We start from the raw sequence: 12,701 nt of genomic DNA on the forward strand, positions 1-12,701 counted from the left end.
GGCAAAGCCGAGTACTAGAGCTCACCAGCAACTCTCACCAGAGAAGTGGTATGGCCCATTTGTATTAGAGCTCGCCAGCAACTCTCACCAGAGAAATGGCATGGCCCATTCGTATTAGAGCTCACCAGCAACTCTCACCAGAGAAGTGGTATGGCTCACTTAAGGTTTTATATATATTCCAGCAACTGAGCTCACCAGCAACTCTCACCAGAGGAGTGGTATGGACCACTTAAAGTTTTATATATATAGTAGCATCTGTTTTTTTAAATCATTCCACGTGTGGTAAAGGAACGAATACACTTCCAAACTTAATAAAAGAATCTAAAGAGTTGACGGAACATGGGAGGGGCCTGGTCCGGTCCGGAGGGACTAAAGGAAAGCAAATTAGCAGGTAAGATCTAATTTCTCCTTCCTTAGCATTCCTCTGGACCGGACCAGGACTGGACTGATGGGAAGTACCAAAGCAGTAATCTGAAGGGAGGGACCCTATGAAAACTGCTGAGAATATTCATACTGCATAAACCGCCTCCTGGCGACAACGAACATGTAGTCTGTCTCAATGAGCCAAAGAATGAAGCTAAGACCAGGTTGCCACCTTACAAATGTGCACCGAGGGCACCCAAAAATCACTGTGGTAAGGAAAGAACCCACTTCTGAAGTTGTGGAATATGTTGTAATACTCTGTGGAACTGCCCTCTCCATGAGAGGACACATAGAAGTTCTCATTTCCTTAATCCGTCAAGATATAGCGGGTTAGAAACGACCAAACCCTTACGCCTTCTGGCTAGAAGGACAAACCCAATAAGAAAAAAACGATTGGGAAAGGATAAAACGTGAAAGTACGGTAGACCGAAAAGAAGAAACCAGCTGTAGAAGTACTCCACACTTGCTGCTTGGAAAAAAGGAGAAAAAAAATTCCAAAAAGAAAAAACAATGGCTACTAGAAAACACTGCTTGAAGAGGAAAACCTTAAAGAAAAAACAATGGCTTCTAGAAATCAGTGCTTTAAGCGGAAAACCTTAAAGAAAAAACAATGGCTACTAGAAAACAGCGCTTTAAGAGGAAAACCTTAAAGGAAACCAGAAGAAAACAGCCCAAAAAGAGGACCTATCAGAGCTTGAAAGAATAAGATTGTGATTTGAAGAGGATTTCGGACTGTCGGGCGAAGGAGACTAAGATCCTTGGAGCAAACGAGAACTTCCAAAAGGACGAGGGAAAAAATTACCCCGTATCGGACCTCAGAAACAGGAAAGAGCTGCAACCTGCAGGAGAAAAGAAAAGAGAGTAATCCTTTATGAAAACCAACAAAAAATACATCAAGAACAAATAAGAGACGAGGCTCAACAATGCAACTGCCGCATATAAAGAACTACTGAAGCGTAAAATGCGCTCTTAAGTAGCCAAGCCCGCAAAAGAGCCAAACCATAAGACAAAATAAAGCCTGGTATAGATGAAACATGGAACCTATTTTTTTAAATGTAAATATGACCCCTCCGAAGGGACACAACCTTGTAAGTGGTGGAGGGGCTTCCGTGTGTCAATGACTCAGAGGGCTATGCTGAAGGGTTACCCATATCAGACAGGCCTCTGAGGAGAAACCAGACAAAGAGTGTCCCAAATTAGGGAGAGGGGAAAGATGGTGACCTGAAGCTTGTACACTCAACGGCCCAGCTGTCCTCTGAAGTTCAGTTTTTGTTCACTTGAAATTTCCTCTCTGCATTGCAGTTGCCTTAACAGAGGAAGGGGACAATGGGGGGGTCAGCCGCCGATGACCAGCATTTTGTCCCCTGTGCAGCAAGTATGGGACCGCTGTGTGACGAGCTGCCCATAGATGACTGGGTTGATGAGTCCTTTGATTAGCGCCGACGAAGGAGCGTCGATGCTCTTGGACCTGGAAACAACTTCATCGCTCAAAAATCATTTAACCACCATGCCCAAAGGAGTGGAGGAGTAAGTCAGGAGTGTATGCTGAAACGGAAGTTGTTTACAGCTGAACCCGTGTTGGCGGTGCTACTCCTAAACCCTTAAGAGTTATCAGCTTGGAGTTTTTGGCTCCCGTGGAGGTTGCATTGAATGTCATCTGGAGGGTGCTCCAGGACCTGACGGTGGTAGAGAATGATTTTGCTTCAGATATAGTCTTGTTAATGAGCCACATGGATAATCTAATCAAATCCTTTGAGAATATACAGCAAATGAAGTTCTACTGAAGTAGGAAATGGTTAAGATTTGAAAATGATAAAAGACCAGAAAAATTTGAACAAAATGAATATTGTTACAGATGATTAATATCGAGATTGTTGTTTTCCCAGAGTTCCGGGTATGACTCCTAATGTTTTTTTTCCCTCTGAAATGATTCCTCTTAATATATTAATTTAAAAGGAGTGAAGCCTGTGAAACTGGGATTACTTTAATCAGCGGGAATTGGATTGGAGATTCAAGGGTTTGTATTGTTAAACAATTTCTGGTTTTAAAAGGGAAAAATGAAATTGATGGACTATGCACCGTTATGGTCTTAAAGAAACCAACCAGATGATCAATGTGGAATAATGATTTAGATAAATAATAACCTGGGATAATCGGGTTAATACCACGTTTTCTTTGTTTGCTGTTGTTTAAATTGATCTCCTTGTCTTGTTTCACTCTCCCTATTTATTTTGTGGTCTAAGAAAGAGAAAGATTGTATAAAATCCATTTATCTTGTTAAGATTGTTTTCTTCTAATATTGTTTTAATGTACAATCATCTCCGTTTCACTGTTTTGCAAGTGATCCTTGTAAAATGAAAAAATTATAAATAAATGATTAAAAAAGAAATGTAAATATGAGATGACGCCAGAGAGTTGACGGAGGAAACACATATAGAAGGTTGAAAGACCACTGCTAAACAATGGCGTCTATCCCTGCCGCCGTTGAGACTGTTGCTGGATGGAAGAAGCAAGAAATGTTTGTGAGACTGAAGGCAAAAAAGAGATAGCCCTGAAGTGTCGCAGTGAGGTAGTATCCGATGAAAACGCTGAAAAGATAAGAGTCTATTCTCTTGAATCCAGGGTGAGACAACTAAGAAAAAATGGCTTGTAAATGGCAGTTACGCGAATGTCCAACTATGCCAAGAGTCTCACTGACTGCAATCTCAAGAGTATACTCTTAGTTCTCCTTGGCGGATGACATAACCCATTGCCATGGCAAAGACCAACAGAGCTCTCACCGCTTTGCTTTTCACAGAAAGGTAAATGAATTGCTGTGGTCCCCAAGGAAAAAAAGAAAAAAATATACAAATAAGCTTCTGCCAAAAAGTGTACTGCATGAAGCAGCCCTATGACGGATAGAAGGTTCTTGTGATAATGACTTGATACTTTAATAGCGTGATTGACGACCCCGAGATTCCAAATAGGATGAAGGAAAATTCCTTCTTGGGAACTAGAAAGTAAAATTGTACTCTGCAGAATACAGCAAGGAAATGGCCGAAGGCCCAAGGTCATCAAGAAAAATATAAACCGGGATGCTTGCAGAGGAGACGAAAGACTCTGCGCCAACCTGACTAAACAAAGAGAGAAAATTAGAGATATCGAATGAAAGATCAAATGAGAGGCCCGGCTACATTCACCACCCAACCTAGAGACTGCAAGAAATGCACCCCCCGGTGCGTGACCTGACAACTGTGCTGATAAGACTTTCTTTAATGAGCCAGTCGTCTAGGTAAGGATGAAACGAGGATCCCTTGTTTCATGAGCGCCGCTGCTACTACGACCATAACTTAGGTGAAAGTGCGCGGAGCTGCCGCAAGACCGAAGAGCAGGGCACGAAACTGGTAATGTCTATCTAGAATCGTAAAGCGCAAGAATCTGCGGGGAGCCTGCCGAATATGAATATGTAAATAAGCCTCTGACATATCCAAGACCGTTAAATACTCTCCTTGCCGAACTGCCACTATGACTGACCGAAGAGTCTCCATACGAAAACTTGTGACCCTGAGAGTGCAATGAACATCTTTTTAGATCTAAAATAGAACAGAAGGGAGAGTGCTGCTGAAAATGACCGGTTAATGGTTAAGCAAAAACTAGCTATTTTCTGGGTTCTGGGGAGGAGAGGAGAGGTGACCAAGGACACTACATAAATAGGGCTACATACATAGCCCTATCTCTGTGGCGTCCCATAGCTGGTTAAGTTCCGAATATAGCTGTGCAGCAGCTATGGTAGCACGCTCTGGACAGTAATTTTTTTTTTTTTAGTATAGGTTCAACCATTTGCTCAGTATGGACGTCTGATTCACTGGCCTTTAATTTCCTGAATCTCCCCAATCCTCGTATCATGGTCATTCCTCCTGCCTCACTGAGATGTACCAGACCCACACTCATTAGAAATGAATGTGGTATTTGCAACCTGGATTGGCCACAGTTAGAAACAGGATGCTGAGCTTGATGGACTTTTGGTCTTTCCCAGTATGGCAATACTTATGTACTTACGGCATCAATGCACAGGAAATGAGTGAGTCCCCTTCCAATTGAAAGGAAGCTCTGGAGTGAGGGCGCATAGAATGAAAATGAAAAGGGACAGACTTGGAAAATACTTTAACGGAAAGGGTGGTGAATTTGTGCCACAGCCTCTTGGTGAAGGCAGTGGAGACAAGACTGTATCTGAATTCAAGAAAGCTTGAGACAAGAACATAAGATCTCTAAGGAAGAGGAAGGGATAGTAGATGGTATGGATGGGCATACCGGACAAAACCAGAATGTTTACAATCTGCCAATGCAGAATTGATAGAGAAGACAAAAACACAATTAGATGGTTTGAAGACCTCCCACTATCTTTAAGTGGGAGAATATGCAAATTGAAAGGATGACCTTATTCCATAAGTGGTCATATGTCCTGTAAGTACTAGAAGAAAGCTAAGATGAAATATGAGAGGCTTCAAGACAGTTGGAAAAGTAGGGAAGACATGAATAAAGCACGCCTTCTAAGGCAGTTGAGAGATTGGGTGCTTGGTAGACAGGACTGTCCCTCAGAGAATATGAGAGAGCTTATAAATCCCCATGGCATCTGAACAATCTACTCTTTGCCTATAGAGAAAGTTTCTTAAATTCTTAAAACACTGTATACTACTACAGCCATTGAGGGAAATTCTTGAAAGGAATTAAGTTATTATGGCAAGATTTGTAGAGTTCTAATCAATTCACTATTAGAGACAATGCAGATCTTTCCACCAGGTAATGAGAATGACTCAAAACAAAACAAAATCACACTTACACTGGACAACAATAAAACTATGTACTAGATAAGACCAGTGTTAATAGCCAAGTTATATATCTAAAACTTAAAACAAGAAAATCGTGATATATATCTATATATGAAAGGGACCCTTTTATCCAAATATTGCCTGCTTATATTATGTGGATTTTAGAGTCCTGTTTCCATCACACATGTGTGGAGAGGATTAAGAAATGTTCAGTTTGGAGCTGAACTGCACTTTGATTTGCAGCATTGCCTACAACAGAGAAGTCCCCGACTGAGAAGACGGAGGGTGAATCAAAATGGCTGCCATTCGCACCACTTGTACTGTGGCGGTCCCCGAAAGCGCGTCTGACACCTCCACAACAAGCGGAGTAGAGCGGGACGGCAGAGAAATAACAGCTGGTGAAATAGACCCCGAAAACCGGAGGAAGCACAGGCTCTGAAGAAACAGACCAAGCAGAGTCAAATTATAAGTTCCGGTTGTGTTAACTCCGTGATGGAGAAGCTGCAGTTGCGGGACCAAAATGAGAAATAATGGAGGGCAGACGTGACGGATCTGGCAAAAGAAGAATCATGAAATTGCTGATGCCGCCCGAAAAAGAGGCTCCAAAGAAACATCTAACTCCGGTGCTGACAAAAACATGCTGTAGCCTCCCCTGTATGTTGGATCTCTCTCCACCTGAGAAACAACTCGTCGCACCTTTTTTTTTTTAACAAGCCGGCGCCCGCTGCCCAAAACGCGAGGAAACGGAGGAAGAAATTCTGTGGGAGAAAGTGGCTCGTTAAAGGCCCAGTCAACATTATTTTCTTCTATTTCCTCCTTTTTATTTATTTTATTTTAAACAGCTGAATTAGAACAAGAAAAAAATGTTCAAGAGCAATAGAATAGCACAGAGCTGCCTGCAGTTTGGGGATTGTCTTTTTTTTTTTTCAAACAGCTGAGCTAGCTCGTTAAAATGCTGGGGAAAGAAAAATAGGTGTAAATTTAACTTCCTATAGTGGCTGCCTCTCCCAAAGACAATACACCTTTCTAACCAAAGGGTAGCCCTTCCCAGCTAAGTATGGGAGATGGGGAGGAAGGGGGGGAGGGACTCGGGGCACCCGAGTGTAACACCCCAGAGGCTGTAAAAGAAAGAAAAGAAATCCCTATCTGCCAAGCCTCTAACAGAGATTTCCTAGGCACAGAAGAAGTAGCATTATTGTTATTAACCTCTAAAAGAGAAAGAGAGAGAGAGAGAGAGAGAGAGAGAGAGAGAGAGAGAGACTGACTAATGGGCTCACCTCCTGCCTGCTGGAAACTGAGAAAATACTGAGGCTAGGGTCACATGACCAGGGCTCTTATTGGCTCTCTAGAGTCACAGTGTTTTTCTCAGTCCTCCACACCTGCTGGAGGCGAGCACAACCATCAGTCCAATCCTGATCCGGTCCGGAGGGACACTAAGGAAGTGTTGGATGTTTTAGTGGAGATTTGGTATATGGACGTTTGTAATATTGTTTTCTCCATTCCTCCAGCGTCTGTTCATAACATGAGCAGCTAGGTTTTATTACCACTGTGGCTCTGTGTGGCCCTGGACAAATCACTTAACCCTCCATTGTCCTAGGTACACAAAGTTTAGATTGTGAGCTCACTAAGGATAGAGAAAGTACCTAGTACCTATATATAATATGGTTGTATTACAGAAAGGTGGTATATAAAATGCAAATTTCATACCATATCAGTAATCATTCAAGGCAAGTCAGATTATAGTAGCTACTGCCCTGCTCCCTTATTCCTGGCAGCAGAGAGCAAATCATACATTTGTAGGAAAGGTTGGTGGGAGATAGATTGTGAGCTCACTAAGGATAGAGAAAGTACCTAGTACCTATATATAATATGGTTGTATTACAGAAAGGTGGTATATAAAATGCAAATTTCATACCATATCAGTAATCATTCAAGGCAAGTCAGATTATAGTAGCTACTGCCTGCTCCCTTATTCCGGCAGCAGAGAGCAAATCATACATTTGTAGGAAAGGTTGGTGGGAGAAGAATAAACTGAATAAAAATTTAACAAATAGGCCTCTCGCATTTTACGTTGCTTTGCTTACCTTCTTGCACCGCGCTTTACGTCAATGAAGATTATCAAGCCCCTGGCTTCATTAAAACAAAAATGGACTAAGTTACAATTATTGTCAACAATACATGGGAGACTATCAATAAAGCATTTCAAAAGATGGATTGCACAGAAATGCCGTTGTGGTTTTCCAAGGTTTTGGGGTTTTTTTTTTTTTACAATGACATAGTTTTAACATTTGATACAGTGCCACTTTGGATGAGAAAGGAAATAACATAACTAAAACACATTAAAAATATCTGAAATGGACAATTCATAACAGTAGCACACTTAAAGTTATAGAATACTAGTATTTATGAGTTTAAGTTGACACTTAGGGTGAACTCCATATATGATCCAAAATAATTGGCACTGAAAAAAGTGCTATTCTACAAGCCATGCTTAAAATTAGGCACAATTTATAGAATAGCGCTCATAGCCTGGGAAGTCGAACCTAAGGTTAGACATGACCATTTGCACCAACTGAAATGTGGTGCAATGTTAGCACCTAAGTTTGGCACATTCCACCTTATCTATAACAATGTGCATAAAATGCTAGGAACACCCCCATTCCATCCATGATCCCCCCATTTCAGTGTCCCTTTTTTTTTACCTCACGTGTAAAATTTAGAGATACGCACGCAACTAAATTGGCTAATTGAGCCAATTAGTGCCCATAACTGGGTGCTAACAATCAATTTTTTGGTGTTAATTGACAGGAATTTGGGATTTGCACACACATCTTGCTAGATGCTATTTTATAAAGATAAAAATGCAAATCTTATAGTGTGCAACTCAAAAGGGGGTGTGGCCATGGAGGGGCATGAGCAGGACAGGGACATTCACTAAAGATGCACCAGTAGTACTGATACCGGGGATTTGTGCCTACCGGGGATTTGTGCCTAAATTACATGCCAGAATTTACACTAGGTTTAAGAGGTGTAAATCCTCATGCCCAAAGTTTGGCGTGCAAATCAGCTCTACGTGCTAGTCTATAAATGGCAAGCACTCAAGGTTGCCATATATAGAATAGCGCTCCATGCAGATCTTTTTGGCAGTGTTTTCTGAGCACCATGCATTGAATCTAGTCCAAAGTGAGTACCTAAATTGTGCACCCAGTTATAGACTTGGACCCCTTTATAACAAAACATAATGTAGCTTTTGTGGATGGCTGCTCCTAAAAGGACAGGTTGCATTTACACACAACAACTAAACAATCAATCAAATCCATATACATAAAAACAACGAGAACTTTCTAAAGTGCAAAGTGAGGGCAAAGTGTAGAGTAGACTTCATGCAGAAAATAGTGCAAAATACCTTGAGATTGCACCAACATGCCACAATTTCAGCATCTGATAAATCATTTGCAATAATAAACTTCACATGTGGTCAGTTACCACTATGTGACTTAATTCCTCACTAATAAGCTGTTGCAACATAAATCATGTAAAGTAGCTCACTAAGGCAGAATTTTGCAAACATGACGCATGTTTAAAGACTTCACCATCCCTTTTCCAAAAAATGAATCACAAATGAGTAAAGTATAGTTTATATTTTCTGTGTGCACCAAACTACTTGGTTAGCCCTGCCCCAGCTGAAAAACCCACCTCAACCCAATACATAAAAATATACTTTCCTCCAGCTAACCCAGTCCCTCTCCCCCCTCAGAACTGTAATTCTAAAAGTTTTTTTTCTTTAGCTCTAACCTGTGGTGCAAGGGTGAACCTTGGGTCAGCCTGCGCTATTCTGACTTATGGCACCCTTGGCAAGAGCAACTAGGGAATTCTTCTGCCCTGGGAAGACCTGAAGGCTCCCACTAGAAAGTAAGAGGGTTCCTGAGAGTGATGGAAAGGTTATGAAAGCAGCTCTGCAGGAAGGATTTGGGTATTAGATAGTTTGGGCTTATTGACAGGGGATACATGGCTAAGCAAGTTCATATGTTTGAAAGATATGCCAAGGAGGTAGGGCTGAAGGAAGAGTTGGTTTGAGAGGAGTATTCTGTGCAACAGGGTTTAGAGTGTGACATGGGATAATACAGGGCTGTCTGCTATTTTAAGACCTATCAGCTTCCGAATGCATATATGTTACCACTGCTGAGTACGTCTGCACAGTAATTTCACATGTTGTTAACAGCAGCAGTAACATTTTTGTTTCTTCAGGATTTTTTGATTTATTGTTCTTGTTTTGATTTAGCTCTGGTATTTTCAGTAGTAGTTTGAGGCGAGGTACATTCAGGTATAGTAGCTATTACCCTGTTCCCTTGTTCCTGACAGCAGATGGCACAACACACAAGAAAAGGGGAGAATAAGCTGCATTAAAAAATGCACATTAAGCATGTCTTTAACACTGTTTAATAAAGCCTTTTATATTTTGTTTGCTGTGCTTACCTTGTGTTATCACTTCCTGCACTGCGCCTTACATCAATGAGATTATCAAGCCCCTGGCTTCATTTAAAGCAAAAATGGACTAAGTTAAAATTATCATAATCAATGAATGCAAGAATAGCAACTAGACATTTCAAGACATGGATTGTACAGAAATACAGTGTGCTTTTGCAAAGGGACTTTTTTCTCTCTCCTTTTTTTTTTTTTAACAGTTGCAGTTTTAACATTTGATATAATATTTTGGCTGCATTTAAACTAGATATTAAAGTCCTTTTTATCACTCAATAAATAGGCTCTCGCATTTAGTTTACTTTGCTTACCTTGTGTTATCACTTCCTGCACTGCGCCTTACATCAATGAGATTATCAGCCCCTGGCTTCATTTAAAACAAAAATGGACTAAGTTAACTTATTGCATCAATACATGGGAGAATATCACCAAAACATTTCAAAAATGGGTTGTACCGAAATATGGTGTACCTTTCTAAGCTTTTTGGGGTTTTTTTTTGTACTTTTCTAAGGTTTTGTTTTTTTTTTTTGTTTTATAGTCGCATATTTTTAACATTTGACACAGTGTAACATATTTTGGTTGAGAAAGTAATATGTAACTGAAACACACCAAGAAACTCTGAAATGGACAACTGAAAACAATTATACACAATGGGGGAGATTCTATATATGGTGCCTAAAAAAAACAGCACAGAAATCAGTGCTGTCTAAACGTATTCTACACACGGTGCCTAGATTTAGCTGCAGTATATAGAGTATGCTTAGATGATATCTCAGCACCTACAACTATGAGCCTCCATTTATACCAACGAAAATGTGACATATATACTGGTGCATAGATTTAGGTGCACTAGGCCATATTCTATAACTACGCACGTAAATTTCAGAACACCCATGACACGCTCATTTCCTGCCCATAACTAACTACACCCCCCTTTTGCCCGCGCCCATTAGAAGTTAGGCACGCTGCTTACAGAATGTGCTTAGCGAGTTGTGTGCATACATTTTAATTATTGCCAATTAGTGCTCATTAGTGCTTGTTAAGAGCTGTTATCAACGCTGATTAGCTTGTTAAGCCAATTAAGTTATGCACTTTGTTATAGTATATGCTTGGATTTCAGCAAGGATCTCTAGATGTGCTATACAGAATCCAAGGGTATGGAGAAATTCCTATATTTGGTGCATTAAAAATTGGCACCAAAAATCCATGTGGTTAGCGTGATTCTATAAACTACGCCTAAAGTTAGGTATAGTTTATAGAATACGCTCACATGCCATTCTTGCAACAAAAATTTAGGCACAGCCATTTAGGCCACCTAAAACCAGGCTTAAATACCAGCACCTAAGTTAGGCGCAGATTAGATGTATTCTTTAATAGTGCACATAGTTTTGTTGAAACAACCCACAACCTGTCCATTCCATGCCCATGGCACGCCCCCTTTTGATTTTGCACATTAGAATTTCTGTGTACTGTGTTATAGAATACGCCCTAGAAGTTGTGTGCATTAATTCTAATTAAAGCCAATTAGTGCCTAATTGGTTAAGTACAAATTATCGTGCTGATTGGCTGGCTGGTTAATCAATGAAGTTGTGCATGCAATTGGCCAGTGCAGACAAATTAGAACGCACAACATAAAGTGCTATATATAAAATTTGAGGGAATACTCCCTCTTATTTATTCTACTTGTATGTGGCCTGTACCAGGTGACGTTTTCTGTGGAAGATACTGTCCTCTGCAGCATGAAATTATTTTCTACTCTATGTATTATTTCCTATTTTATATATCTGCTCCCAAAGAAGCTATAGAATGATCTACATAGGTATTTTATAACAAAAAGCAAACCTAGCTTTTATTCTTGGCTGCTCCTAAAAGAGCAAAGTGATCTGCAACACAGTACTTCTAAAGAAATCGATCAAATCTATGTAAATAAAACAACAGATAACATACTGAGACCTATTCAAAGCAAATTACTATACATTAAGGTATAGTAGCTATTGCCCTTTTCCCTTATGCCTGGTAGTAGGTAGCAGATCAAACATTTGGCGAGAAAGAGAATAGAGAGTAAGCTGCATTTAAACTAGATATTAAAGTAATTTTTTATCACTCTTTAATAAATAGGCCTCTCACATTTCATTTCACTTTGCTTACCTTGTGTTATCTCTTCCTGCACTACGCCTTACGTCAATGAAATTATCAAGCCCCTGGCTTCATTTAAAACAAAAATGGACTAAGTTAACTTATTGCAATCAATACATGGGAGAATATCACCAAAACATTTCAAAGATGGTTTGTACAGATGTATGGTGTGCTTTTCTAAGAATTTTTTTTTTTACAGTTGCATAGTTTTAACATTTGACAGTGTAACATATTTTGTTTGAGAAAGTAAATATGTAAGTGAAACACACCAAAAAACTCTGAAATGGACAACTGAAAATATACTCTTAATTTATTCTACTTGTATGTTACCTGTACAAGATGAAGAATTTCTATGGAAGATACCAAACTCTGAAGTATAAAATTAATGCTGCTCTACTCTTTGTGTTTACTTCCCATTTTAGTGCTGCAGGCAGAAATCGGAACGCTGACAGGAGCAAGTATAAGGAGAGAGAACCAGTGCTGCTGCCTACAGCCTCTCCGGGCATGCTGCAGTCTGTGCACACCTCGTTACTCCGCTTCCGCTTTGACATGGGTTCCCCTCGGCAGCCCCCCGCCTCCGGATGAGGGGAGGGGAAACAGGAGCCGGGTTAAGAAGCGCTCTCGCAGCTCGTCGGGGTAGCTCCTGTAAACGACAGATGGTGCGGGACTCGGGAGTGATCTGTTCTGCGCATGCATGGCACGTCGGTCACTCTTCATTTATATAGTAAGATATTCAATGTTGGGTTAGCTGCTGAGATGGAAACTAAGCAATTGCTGTCCAAACTTCAGTGGCGATACCCGCATAGCTAAGTAGGCAAAAATAGGATTGCCTACTTTCTCTGTATGAGCGTC

The 12,701-nt window shown here is 40.5% G+C and overlaps 1 protein-coding gene across 1 annotated transcript in view; it reads right to left on the reverse strand.

Annotated features, from left to right (window-relative positions):
* The window catches only part of LOC115469622 (sciellin-like), a 49,169-nt gene extending 39,083 nt beyond the window's left edge, over window positions 1-10,086 (reverse strand). Inside the window, exons 1-2 of the mRNA XM_030202417.1 lie at window positions 10,025-10,086; window positions 9,708-9,764 (exon numbers count right to left, since the gene is read on the reverse strand). Coding sequence (XP_030058277.1) covers window positions 9,708-9,764; window positions 10,025-10,086 — 119 coding nt within the window. The remainder of the gene's footprint in view (window positions 1-9,707; window positions 9,765-10,024) is intronic.
* Window positions 10,087-12,701: the final 2,615 nt, after the last annotated feature.

The sequence above is a fragment of the Microcaecilia unicolor genome, chromosome 4 (assembly GCF_901765095.1).
Source record: "Microcaecilia unicolor chromosome 4, aMicUni1.1, whole genome shotgun sequence".
NCBI lineage: Eukaryota > Metazoa > Chordata > Amphibia > Gymnophiona > Siphonopidae > Microcaecilia > Microcaecilia unicolor.